Source organism: Artibeus jamaicensis, unplaced genomic scaffold (genome assembly GCF_021234435.1).
Source record: "Artibeus jamaicensis isolate MK-2021 breed Jamaican fruit bat unplaced genomic scaffold, CSHL_Jam_final contig_391, whole genome shotgun sequence".
NCBI classification, from domain to species: Eukaryota; Metazoa; Chordata; class Mammalia; order Chiroptera; family Phyllostomidae; genus Artibeus; species Artibeus jamaicensis.
In genome coordinates this window covers 28,995,926-29,009,798 of record NW_026521814.1, presented here as the reverse complement: position 1 = coordinate 29,009,798, position 13,873 = coordinate 28,995,926, and the positions used below count along the sequence as shown (strand labels likewise).

At 37.0% G+C, this 13,873-nt stretch overlaps 1 protein-coding gene across 1 annotated transcript in view; it reads right to left on the bottom strand.

The window, feature by feature from the left end:
• The window catches only part of CCDC150 (coiled-coil domain containing 150), a 72,686-nt gene that overhangs the window by 29,967 nt on the left and 28,846 nt on the right, over positions 1-13,873 (bottom strand). Inside the window, exons 10-13 of the mRNA XM_037167020.2 lie at positions 13,470-13,594; positions 13,047-13,224; positions 12,428-12,496; positions 2,963-3,076 (exon numbers count right to left, since the gene is read on the bottom strand). Of these exons, the coding sequence (XP_037022915.2) occupies positions 2,963-3,076; positions 12,428-12,496; positions 13,047-13,224; positions 13,470-13,594 (486 nt within the window). The remainder of the gene's footprint in view (positions 1-2,962; positions 3,077-12,427; positions 12,497-13,046; positions 13,225-13,469; positions 13,595-13,873) is intronic.

Here is a 13,873-nt window from a genome sequence, read left to right as displayed (position 1 = left end):
GAAATTCTACTAATATTTTAATAAACTTTAAAAATAATTTCTTTTTTTGCAACCCAAGAGAATGCAATTGCAAAGATAAATAAGAACCATTCAAGCCAAATCAAAATCTGACATTTGACATATGGTCACTTATTTACATTTAAATTTATGACAAAAACAAATTTTTACCAGTTGCCAAAGGAAAATTTGTGTTAGGGCATTAATTTAAATTACTATTTGCAGATTATTTGAAAAGGCCCCGTACGTAAAAGAATCAATGAAGACCAGAAACTAGAGGAAGACCACTTAAATGAGTGAATGTCTCAGATTCTCAGTTTTGGAAGGCAGAACTGAAATGAACCTTTGCTTAAGTAGTCTAGGCAATATACTACAAAGATTATTTAATATGCAGAACAGCTCAGAAACAGAAATCACATGAGAAATGGTATATAATGAAAATGCAAATATTTAGAGTATACATTATAACTCAAACACAAAGATATTACTTCTTGGAAAAGCAGGAAGCAAACAGAATTATCTTAAGATATGAAAGGCAGGTTGCCAAGGAAAGCCACAAGATGATTTCTAAAATCACTTAAAAAATCTGGGTAAGCTGTAAAAGTTAGCTGAAGCTGTTAAGGAAATACATTAAAACAGCAGATACTGGCATTTTGATAAAGCTTTTTTGTAAGAACACTGTAAGAAAGATTTTACTCAAATATTTGAGTAAATTAGTATGACAGGTCCCAGTAGATGGAACCAACTTTGACACCTGCCAGGTGGTACACTGACCAAATGTCCTCCTGGTTTTAAGATTTATTTCTGTGTTTAACTTCAAGTTATAAACATTCTAGTTGGGCAGGGAACTCTGCTTCTACCTGGAGGTGCTATGGGAAATGTTTAGAACCCAAAAGAAGAATGGGAAGGATAGTCACTTAACTTGAAGTCAGCAATAGTGATCCCCCCATTTAAGCCTCTCCTCATTGAGATTCTCTGCATGACTGCCTGATGTAATAGACTTAATTATATCATCATTAAAGGCTGAAATGGGAAAAATAAACTTAAAATGAGGTTGTGAGAGGAAAAATAAGAGAATAATATTTATCCAGAGATAGTGTACACTTGGCCCTGTGATGGGCACTTTACACATACTTAATCCCTACAGCTGGCAAGAGAGACACAGCCCTCTTTGTGTTCTATGCAATCAGTGTTTCTTAAACACTTGTTATGTATGAGGCACTAGGTGAGGAAGTATAAACATTAGTAACTACTGTTCTTGCATTGAAAGCAAGTGAAGGCAGATGCATAAACAGGCCAATTTCTAATCAATGTAGCGATTATTCTGATATGGGTATGCACAGTGTGCTGCAGGGAACCCCAGTTAGGGAAGATCCCCTTGGCAATGGTAACCATAGAGGTTAAGACCCTGCCCCGGTCACACAGTAAATGGAGCCAGGGGTGGAAATTAGGACTGCCTGAGTTCAAATCTGAGTGTGGGGTGGGAGGAGACATACACAACACACATCATATTACCTCCAAAAATCAGTATGAGGTTAAACTACATGATAGCTTTTATTGAAAATGTCAAGTGTTAAACCTCAAAGAAAATACACTGCCAGCACTGAATAGAAATAGGTTTAATGATATTGCTAAGATTTTTTAAAAAATCCTGAACTGTCAACCTTATTTCTTCGATTCCTACAGCCAACTGAAATGCTTCCCTGAAGGCTTGGTCAGAGAAGATTCTTTGTGGAGGCAGACAGACAGGCAAGCTAGAGTTGAGGTGTGTGGGTTATCACTGTTAGGCCTTTTCAGGAGGTGTGTGTGGCCTGCAGGCAAAAATCAACTTGGACCAAAGCAATGGCAAGATGGGTCAAAGTCAATAATAAGGACGGCTCACTGGCAGTGGGGGCATGAAAAAATGAGGCAGGCTTGAGATGTGGTCTTCCAGATGGACCAAAAGGAAATGGGTGAATAAGCCCAATTGAGACCTGGCCAACCAGCAAAAGGCATGAAAGACTTTTTAATCTCAGGACAGGGAGGACTGGTCTTGAGATAGCACCAGCAATTAGTTAATGTGTCTTGTCATATGTCACTCTTGTAGGAGCTTAAAGGATTCCCCCCAACCCTGGACTCTGGGTGAATTTAAATACCAAGAATTCAATAAATGGTAGTAATTTGTTACATGCTTTACATCTATTAACTTACTCCTCAAACAACCCCCCACTAATAGTATTATTATCCCCATTTTGACAGATTAAGAAACTGAGGTTCCGAGAGGTTAAGGATCATAACCAAGATTACAGCCAAAAGTGAAACCTAGGCAGCATGGCTCTAAAGCCAGGAGAATGTAAGAGGATCTACACTTACTCTCTGTAATGTTTCCTAGTTGAAGTAACGAGCATCTTATGACACAGTTTGAGAGAATTTAGCTCAGATGAAGATGGACTTACATTAGGGACTTCTATGGGATGACTAATTTTTCCCCAAGTATTCAAAAGCACATAGAAAACTGTAGCTGCTTTACAAATCAATCATCTCTTTAAATTTCCTTCACTTCACCACTTGGAGCAGATGTTTAAAGCGTTCTACCATTTATTTGTAATGCACTGAACTTGTTAAATAGCTTTTAGAAGTCAAACTTACTACTGATTACCTAATGAAGGAAACTGTCAGACAGGGAAAAATATAAGTTTCCTCCTCATAATTTATAGAAGAGTAGGTATTTTTAAAATATTGAAAAGATTCGTGCTTTTCAGCACTATAGATCGTCTGCGTAGACAGATGTTTATTAGGCGTCTTAGAGCCTCTGTTGTTTGAATGCCGTGGGGATCTGTGCTGCATTTAGCCTGTTATTTAGGACTTAGAGTAATGATTAAAACACAAATGACAAAAACCCACCTCCTGACTTCTGATCTCCTCTTTTTTTTTTTTAACTCATTAGTAATTAATTCCTACTTTAGACTGACCTTTTTATACCCACCCCATGGAAGTCAGATGTGTCTTGCTGAAGTTCTAGGCAAGCCAACTCATCTGCCAGCTGCTGGTTCTTTTCCTCTAGAGCCTGCAGGTTGTGTGTTAATGTATTTATGTCTACCTTTGAAAAACAAAAGGAGAAAAGAAATCTGTTTATTACCTATAAATAGATAAGTGTATATATTTATGCTAGATCCAAAAATATTAACTTATTTTAAAAGACATTTGTAACTGTAAAACAGAAGGTATCTTATGAACATGTTCTCCTACCTTGATATTTAGGGCTTTTCAATTGGATAGTTGTATGATGATTTCTAAAATTCTTTTCTTTTATATTACTTTTCAACTTTTCTACTTATTTTCAGTAGAAGGTTTATTACAAATTATAGTTTACATTCCCAAGAAATGAAAGTCCCTCTGGTACTTGGCATTCATTTAAACATATCAACTATCCAAACTCATTTAATTCTTAGATATAAATAAAAAAACATATGTTCAGTATTTGCCAGGCTGAAAATTACAATATACTGATGAGAGAAATAAAAATTTAAATAAAAGAGACAATTACTGTTCTCCTATTAGAAGATTCCATACTGCTAAAATGCCAGTTCTCTCTAACCCTAAGCCCAGTGGTGTGGGTGACTCACCAGCACCCACCCTCAGCGGGGTCTGGGCGGTGGGGCTAGAAAACAGACCTTATAACAACTACTGAAGGAAGTTCTTCAGGTTGAAATAAAAGGACACTAGATAATAACTGGAACCCACATGATGAAATAAAGAGTATGAGTAAAAGTTATAACACAGGTACATGTAAAAGATATATAACAACATACTCTTTATTTGTAACTCATCTGGTTACCCATAAATCAAAATTATATAAAAAAAGAAAGAACAAGGTAATTAAAATAGTGTACCAGAAATATCTACTTACCATGAAAGAAGGCAGACTGGAGAAGCAGAGGATCAAAAAGCATATAAGACATATATTTAAAAAATAAATTGTAAAGTGGCAGATATAAATCCCACCTATCAGTAATTAAGTAATACTCCAACTAATGCAGACCTAGATAACTTCTTTAAAAAGATCAAACTCTATGTGTTTATAAGAGATAAATTTAGACCCAGAGACACGAATGTGTCTGGGTGAAAGTGAAAGGATGGAAAAACGCTACGTGAACGGTAACCTGAAAAGAGCTGGAGTGGCTGCGCTAATACTAGACAAAACAGACATTAAGACAAACCTCTGTAAGATAAAGAAGGGCACTATATAATGAGGAAGGGTAAGCCTGTCAAGAAGACGGAACATTTATAAATATACATGCATCTAACAAGGCAGCCCCAAAAGTACCTGAAGCTAAAACTGGGAAAACTGAAGAAATGATTCAACAATAATACCTGGAGATACCAATATCCCACTGTCAGTAGCGACAGAACAACCAGACAGAAGATCAGCGAGGCGGTAAATGACTTGAATGTCTCAATAAAGTGATTACACCTGATAGACACTTAGAGAACAGTCCTCCCAAAAGGGCAGAAGACGCATTTTTCTCAAGTGCTCATGCAGTATTCTCCAGGAGCTACTACCATATGTTAGGCCATAATACACTCAAATTTGAAAGGACCAAAATTACACTAAGTATGTTCTCAAACTACAATGGAATAAAATTAGAAAGCAATAAAAAAATTTCTAAATTCAAATGTGGAAAAATTAATACACTTAAATAACCAATGGGTCAAAAAGGAAATTACGAGGAAAATATCTTAAGAATATCTTAAGATGGAAAAAGTGAAAACGCAGCATGACGAAATGTACAGTATTCCGTGAACGCAGTGCTTAGAAGAAGTTCTATGGCTGTGGACACCTACATTAAATAGTAACATCTCAAATCAAAACCCTAAGCTTCCATTTTAAGAAACCAGAAAAAGAGGAACATATTAGGCCCCAAACAACCCAAAAGAAGTACATATTAAAAATTAGAGGAGCTATGAAACAGAGTAGAAAAATAGAAAAAAATCAATAAAACCCAGGTGGTTCTTGAAAAGATCAGCAAATTTGACAAATCTTTAGCTGTACTAGCCAAGAAAAGAAATGAGAGGACACAAGTTACTAGCATTAGGAATGAAAGAAGGGACATTCTAATGCCCCTTACATAGGGCACAACATAATTAAAGTACAAAGCTTAAAGACAAGGAGAGAATTCTAAAAGTTGTAAGGGAAAAGCAGGTAGTTACCTACAAGGGAGCTCCAATTAGCCTCTCATCTGATTTCCCAACAGAAACATTTCATTGGCATGGCTGGGGTTGGGGGGAGTGGTAGTGGGTAAATGTAGACATACCAGGCCAGAAGGGACTGGCATGAAATATTCAAGATGATGAAAAACAAGGACCTACAATCAAGGCTACTTAACCCTGCAAGGCTATCATTTAAAATTAAAGGAGAAATAAGCCCTGGCTGGTGTAGCTCAGTGGATTGAGCGCGAGCCTGCGAACCAGACAATCGCGGTTCGATTCCCAGTCAGGGCACATACTGGGGTTGCAGGCTGGTTCCCTGCAGGCCAGTTGCCAGCAGGGGATGCATGAAAGGCAACCATACATTGATGTTTTTCTCCCTTTCTCCTTCCCTTCCCCTCTAAAGATAAATAAATAAAATTTAAAAAAAATTAAAGGAGAAATAAAGAGCTTCCTAGACAAGAAAAAGCTAAAGAGTTTATTAACACCAAACTAGTAATGCAACAAATGTTAAAGGGCTTGCTTTAAGAAGAAGAAGGAAAAAAAGAGAAAGAAAAAAAAGAGGAAAACAGTCTAACAATAATATGGCCCTAAATGCTCATCTATCAATAATCACCTTAAAAGTAAATAGCTTTAATGCTACAACCAAAAGACATAGGGTAGCTGAATGGGTAAGAAAACAAGACCCATATATATGCTGTCTCCAACAGACTCATCTCAGATTGAAAGATACACACAGACTAAAAGTAAAGGGATGAAAAAAAGATATTTTGTACAAATAGGAAGGGAATAAAAAACGGGAAGCAATACTTATATCTGACAGACTTTAAAATCACAGCTATAGTAAGAGACAAGGTTACTATACAATGATAAAGGGAATAATTCAACAAGAGGATATAACCCTAGTAAACATGTATGTACCCAATATTGGAGCACCTAAATCTGTAAAGCAAATCTTGATGGACATATAGGGAGAGATAAATACAGTCTTAATTGGGGATTTTAACACCCCATTAATTTCAATGGATAGATCTTCTAGACAGAAGATCAACAAGGAGACAGTGGCCTTAACAACACATTAGACCAAATGTATTTAATTCATATCTTCAGAGCATTTCATCCCAAAGCAGCAGAATATACGTACTTTCCAAGTGCACATAGAACTTTTTCTAGGATAGACCACATGTTAGGACACAAAAACGACTCAATAAATTTAAGATTGAAATCATAGCAAGCATCTTCTCTAATCACAATGCTATCAGACAAGAAACCAATCACAAGAAGAATACTGAAAAATACACAAAGACACGGAAGCTAAACAACAGCTTACTGAACAATGAGTCAACAATGAGATCAAGGAAGAAATCAAAAGATACCTTAAAAAAATGAAAATGAGAACAATACAACCAAAAATCTGTGGGATAATGGGAAAGTAATCCTAAGAGGGAACTTCATAGCATTACAAGGCCTATTTCAAGAAACAAGAAAAAGTTAAAATAAACAATCTAATTTTACACTTAAAGTAATTTGAACAAGAACAACAAACAAAGCCCAAACTGAGCAGATGGAAGGAAATAATAAAGATCAGAGCAGAAATAAATGACAGAGTCTAAAAAAATATAAAAGATCAGTGAAGTCAAGAACTGGTTCTCTGAAAAGATCAACAAGAATGGCAAACCTTTTACTGGACTCATCAAGGAAAAAAGAACGAGACACAAATAAATAAAATCAGAAAGGAAAGAGGAGAAATAACAACTGATACCAAACAAACACAAAGGTTTGTAAGGAAATATTATTAACAAATATATGCCAACAAATTGGAGAACATGGATGAAATGGATAAATTCCTAAAACATACGATCTTCCACAACTAAATCAGAAGAATCAGAGAATCTGAACAGACAGATTGCAGCTAATGAAATTGAAGCATACTCAGAAAACTCCCAACAGACAAAGCCCTGGACCAGTTGGCTTCACAGGTAAATTTTACAAACATTCTGAGAACTAACACCTCTCCTTTTCAAACTTTCAAAAAATACAAGAGGAGAGGAGACTTGCAAGGTCATTTTATAAGACTGGCATTATCTTAATTCCAAAACCAAGTAAAGACACTACAAAGAATGAAAATTATAGTCCAATATCCCCGATGAAACTAGATGCTAAAATCCTCAACAAAATATTTGCAATTTGAATACACCAATGCATGAAAAAGATCATACATCAAGATTAAGTGGGATTTATGCCAGGAATGCAAGGTTAGCACAACATTGGCAAATCAATAAATGTGATTCACCACATAAACAAAATGAAGGATAAAAACCACACGATCATATCAATAGATGCAGAAAAAGCATTTGATAAAATCCAGCACCCATTTATGATAAAAACCCTCAGCAAAGTGGGAGTAGAGGGAACATACCTAAACATAGCAAAGGCCATATATGACAAACCCTATCCCAGCATCAAACTCAATGGGCAAAAACTACAAGCATTCCTCTTAAGATCGGGAACAAGATAGGGATGTCCAATTTCACCTCTTTATTCAACACAGTTCTGAAGTCCTAGCCATAGCAAACAGACAAGAAAAAGAAATAGAAGGAATCCAAATTGAAAAGGAAGAAGTAAAACTGTCTTTACTGATACTGTTATATAGAACCCCCAAAATTCCACCAAGAAACTACCAGAATTGATAAATGAATTCAGTTTGAAGTTGCAGGATATAAAATTGATATCCAGAAATCAGTTTCATTTTTATACGCCAATAATGAATTATCAGAAAGGGAAATTAAGAAGACAATCCCATTCCCAATTGCTTCAAAAAGGATAAATACCTAGGAATAAATCTAACAAGGATATAAATCACCTGTACTCAGAAATTTAAAAGACACTGAAGAAAGAATCTGAAGAAGATACAAATAAGTGGAAGCACATACTGTGTTCACAGATAGGAAAAAACAACATCATTAAAATGTCTATGCTAAAAAGGAAAATGGACTCATAGACATGGACAACATTGGTGATTGTTGGGGGAGATGGATATAAAGGGACTAAATGGTAATGGAAAAAAATAATAAAGATTAAATTAAATGAAATGTTAATGCTACCCAAAACAATCTATAGATTCAACATAATTCCTATCAAGATTCCTGTGATGTATTGCACAGAACTAGAACAAATATTTGAAAATTTTATGTGTGTAACCACAAAAGGCCCTGCATAGCAACAGCGATCCTGAGAAAGAAGAACAAAACTGGAGGAATCACACTACCTAATATCAAACTGTACTATGAGGCCATAGTAATCAAAACAGCATGGTACTGGCATAAAAATAAACACATAGCTCAATGGAACAGAAGAGAGAGCCCCCACCTTTATCATCAATTAATATTCAACAGAGGAAGCGAGGACACACAAGGGGCTAAAGACAGTTTATTCAATACATAGTGTTAGGAAAATTGGACAGACACGTGCAGAGAAATGAAACTTGGCTACCTTCTTTCTTACACAGTGGAATACTACTGGGCCATAAAAAAACACCACAATAGAGTTTTACCCTTTGAGACAGTAATGGATGAACCTGGAGAACATTAAGCTAAGTGGAATAAGGCTGTCAGAGACAGAGAAAACACCATATGATTTCACTCATATGTGGAATCTAATGAACAAATTGAACAAACAAGCAAAATTGAGACAGATTTATAGAGAGCAGGATGACAACTAAGGGGGGGAGGTTAAGGTAGTGGGTGGAGAGATTGAGCAAAAAGGAAAAAGGACTCATGGACAAGGACAACAGTGTAGTGATTACAGTGGGTGGGGAGGGACATATAAGGGGACTGAATGGTAGTGGGGAAAAAATACAATAAAAGAATTTAAAAAAATAGATAAAGTACAAGCAACCAAAGGGGAAAAAAACAGATAAACTTCATAAAAATCTAAAACTTTAAAAAGACAATCTGTAGAATGAGAGAAGATATCTGCAAATCATATCTGATAAGGTCTACTACCTAGAATATACAAGGGAGACCCCCCAAAAATCTGGAATTTATTTATAGAAAATGTGTACTTATTCTCACATGTTTGAACTTCAGTCACCTTTAAAGTACTCTCCATATGATGCAACACACCTATTGAAATTTTTTTAATGCTCAAAAAGTTCTCAACTTGTTGATTTTCATGCCTTTTAGTGTTTCTGCCATTTTATTGTTTCACCACTTCCTCATCACAGAACATTTCCCCTCAAGGACTCTTTTATCCAGGGAAACATCAAAAAGTCACTCAGGGTGAGTCAGGTGAATAGGGAGGGTGGGACATGGGGTTCATGATGTTTTTGGTCAAAAACTGCTCAACACTCAGAGTGGTGTGGACAGGTGCACCCATAAATCACCCATTGTGAAATGGGCAAACACTGTTGAAAGAGTCTTTAAAAAAAATTCACTGATGCAGAACACAGCCTTTCACAATAACACCAGCCGGTACACTGACCAGATGGGTTCCTTAGAACCCTCACCTAGTGGAGGAAGCCTGTACTACAAGGGGCCTGCCCTCCACAAGATAATTTCATTTTTTTGTGGTGGGTGGGGGTTCCATTTTTGTATAGAGAACTCTTACCAACTTAACAATTAAAAGACATAAAACCCAATTTAAAAACAAGCAAAGGATCTAAACAGACATTTATACACAGAAGATACACAAATGGCCAATAAGCACACTAAAAAATGATAAACATTGTTAACACTAGGGAAACACAAATCAAAACCACAATGAGATACCACTTTTGTACCCACTGGGACAGCTATAATCAAAAAACAAAAAATGATAGCCCTGGCCAATGTGGTTGGAGTGTTGTCCTATAAACTGAAAGGTCACAGATTCGATTCCCGGTCGGGGCACATGTCTAGTTGTGGGTTCGGTCCCCAGTCAGGGTGTGTATGGAAGACAACTGATTGTTATTTCTGTCTTACATTGATGTTTCTCTCCCTGTCTCTCTCTTTCCCATCCCCTCTAAAAAATAAAAAATAAAAGTAAATAACAGAGGCTGATGAGGATGTGGAGCAACTGGAATCCCTGTACATTGCTAGTGGGAATATCAAATGGTTTAGCACCATGGAACACAGTCTAATGTATGGAAAGTTAAACCATACATTAACTTTCCATGTGACCCAGTAATTCCTCTCCTGGAATATATCCCAAAGAACTGAAGACAAGTACTCAAACAAATACACAGACACATGTTTATAGCAGCACTACTCACCACAGCCAAAAGATGGACACAATACAAATGTCCATTAACATAAACAAATTGTGGTATATATGTGGGAGTTAGAAAAGATGCTCAATACTATTAGTCACTAGAGAAATGCTAATTACAGCCACAATGATATACTACTACATGCATAATGGCTAAAAGGAAGAACAGACAATCCCAAGTGTTGCTGAGAAGATAGAGAAAACGGCAAGTCCTATATCACTGGTAGGGATGCAAGATACACATCCTTAAGAAAACAGTTGAGTAGTTTGTTAGTATGTCAAACATACTTTACCAGAAATCCAATTCCTGATATTTACCCAAGAGAAATAAAAATATATGTTCATATGTATTTATACAGGCAACTCCCCGAATGTCCTTCATTTGGCAAATGGGCAAAGAAACTATGATACATCCATATACTGAAACACCAACTGTAATACAACAACATGGATGAAAGTCAAATGCTCTATGCTAAATAAAAGAAGCCAGACTTAGAATGCACCATATTGCATGATTCCACCTATGTAATACTCTGGAAAAGATAGCCACAGGAACAGAAATACAGATTAGTGGCTGCAGGGGACGTTGCCAGGTGGAAGGGGAGGCTGATGATAAAAGAGGACAAGGGAACTTTCTGGGATGACAGAAATGCTCTATGTTTTGATTGTGGAGGTAGTTACATGCCTCCATGCATTTGTCAAAACTCACTGAATCAAACACAGAAAAGGGTAAATTTCACTGCATGTAAATTTTAAGTCAATAAGCCTGACCTCAAAAAACCAAAGCTTTAGGAAGAATGCACATATTAGAAATACCAATTTAGACCAAAAAACGGGACTCTGCAAGTACTACCACTGGAGTAGTCCAACTCCTCTAATGAGCAAGCACGTCTCTGCCGTCATCTTACGTCCAGCCCACATTAAGGCCTCTGACATCAGACTAGCAGAACAGCACTATTTTTGCGTCAGCCATGTAACATTCACCAACATTTCTAAAATAGGATTCATGAATTTAATAGTAGACACCAATTTTCCAATTTTCAGAAAGCATGTTTGAGGCCAAATTTGACACTAGCAAAGTCCTTACTACAAGAAGTTAGTTTTATTCAATCAGTTTTACGGTGGCTATTTCAGTTCTCTCAATATTATTAACTAAATCACAGTGAGCAACAACCTCCTGGTGAACAGTATTTGAGCATGGGCTAAGAATTTAGCTTTTTTCCTGTGCCCAATTCTTAAATTAAAATTTCGCACATACGTAGTGACACAAATGCCAAAGCCAAGGTTTGAGCCAGAGGCCAGGAACTGTCAGGTGTGATGTCTGTGTTGACACCTGTTGCCCATCTTACTGAACTGACCGCCTGAGCAGGCTAATGTTCCTTGATGTTCTAGATACATTCTCTAGATAACAGTGATACATAATCTTAATTCTCTCCAAATTTTGAAATGCAAGCAGCAATGTTTTAAAGATTTTTTTTTGTTTTACTTTGATAAGAATGGAGAACAGTGTGGTGATTGCTCGGTGGAGGGGCATATCAGGGAACTAAATGGCAACTGAAAAAAATATAGTAAAGATTAAATTTTTAAAAAAAGAGCTATATTTGTTTCTCTGGCTAGTCTTATCATTTTAGAACCCAGAAAAGGCACTGAAGAAGCCTGTATTCGTTTTAAAAAAAAAACAAAACAGCATTGTCAGCAACATCCCTTTGCTTCCCACATGCCCATCAGCTCACTCTCAGGGGATTCCTGGCGAACTACTCAGTGAACAGAAGGGCCAGAGGCAGCGATGACTCACTGGTAAACACCAGATGCTCAGTAAGCGAGCAGTGCCCCTAAGGAGGCTTCCGCTGCAGTGCCCGCTGTGCTCTGAGCTGCGTCCAGCGTCATGGTTTCTCTGTTCCCCCGCGCATTGGTGTTCACCAAAATAACCCAGCCTGTCATTGAGATAAGCTGATACAGAAGAAAATAAAACACAGTGAAAGAAAACATGGACTACCTTGTTTTTAGCTAATTCCTTTTCAAAATTGCATTTTTCTTGTGCTGTTTCTTTCTCTGTTTTATTAACCTGCCCAAGAGAGGGGGGGAAAAAGAAATGGGTCAGTGTTAAGGCGGCTAACAAGCTATCTCCTATAGCAGACATGCCCTGCATGCCAATTAATACCTACACTGCAGAGATAGCACATCCTCTCAGAAAAGGGGCCACTCAGGGAGTCTCTGAAGCAGAGCAGACTTCACAAACAGCCCTGAAATTAGAAAGACACGTCTGCATGTCAGACTCTGCTAGTTCCTTCCTAATGAGGAAGACAGGGCTGTTTCCCCTTAGTCTACATTATTTCACTCCTTTAGGAGAAATCAATAAAATCTGACCCCCAAACTAAAATGAGGATGTGTATGAACTATTAGTTAATAGTCACTAATGCTGTATAAGGGTATATACTATTTGGCACAGACTACTTTACATGCTAAAAGACATAAATTGGCCACCTAAAGATTTCTTTAATGGACAACTCTGACAAAGCGCATCTGGGTTGCATTTCTTATCTTTTGCACTTCAAATACAATTTTAAAACAAGATGACCACAACCAGCAGTTAACATAAATCTGCTTCTACCTACTTCTCTCTGAAGTCTTTCCTTCTCTTCTAGCAGAGATGTCTTCTCTTTCGATGATGCTTCCAATTCACCTCGCAATCTTGCAATAGTTGATTCTAGCAGCTCTTTCTGGACTGCTGTCCTCCTCTCAGCATCCTGTGCTTTCTGGATACACTGGTTATGCTCAAGGATTAAGTGGTCCCTATAGGAAGAGATCAGGGAGATATGAAAGGTAAATGAGAGTTCTCTAACAAAAAGACAAAATGTTCTTACAGAACATGTCCCTTGCCTGAGAGCAGCTATCACAATGTTCTAACAAAACTAGTTCCTTGAGGGCAGTCTTTTGTGGCTGGCCTGGCAAATGCAGAATTAAATGTTTTCGTTTAAGATAAGAAAGACAAACACAAGATCAAAAGATGCAGAGGAAGTTTCCCACAGTTTACTTACAGATGTGTCTGGAGTTGAGTTTTCTCATTCTGAAGATTCTGCAGCTGACTTGTGATACTGGCATGGGCTGCATCCAGCAGTAAGTTTTGTTCTTGAAATGTGTGTGTAATCTTCTTCTGCTCTACCTGAGTGTTAGAAGTAATATTAAGTGCTGAGGAGCCAGAATATCATTTGATAGAGCTTTATTCATAGCTGACCAAGCTGAAATACCTTAAGAAGGCAAAGTTTATAAGTATATATTAAAAACCTCTTTTTTAAAAATTTTATTTTAATACCCTTCTTTGTCCTCACCCTGAGTTTAGCACAATTCTATCATTTTGTAGCTCTACTAACCAAAAATCAAGATTCATTATTTACCCAGCTTGCTATAAACTTCATAAAACTCCTAAAATGGGGATATTTTT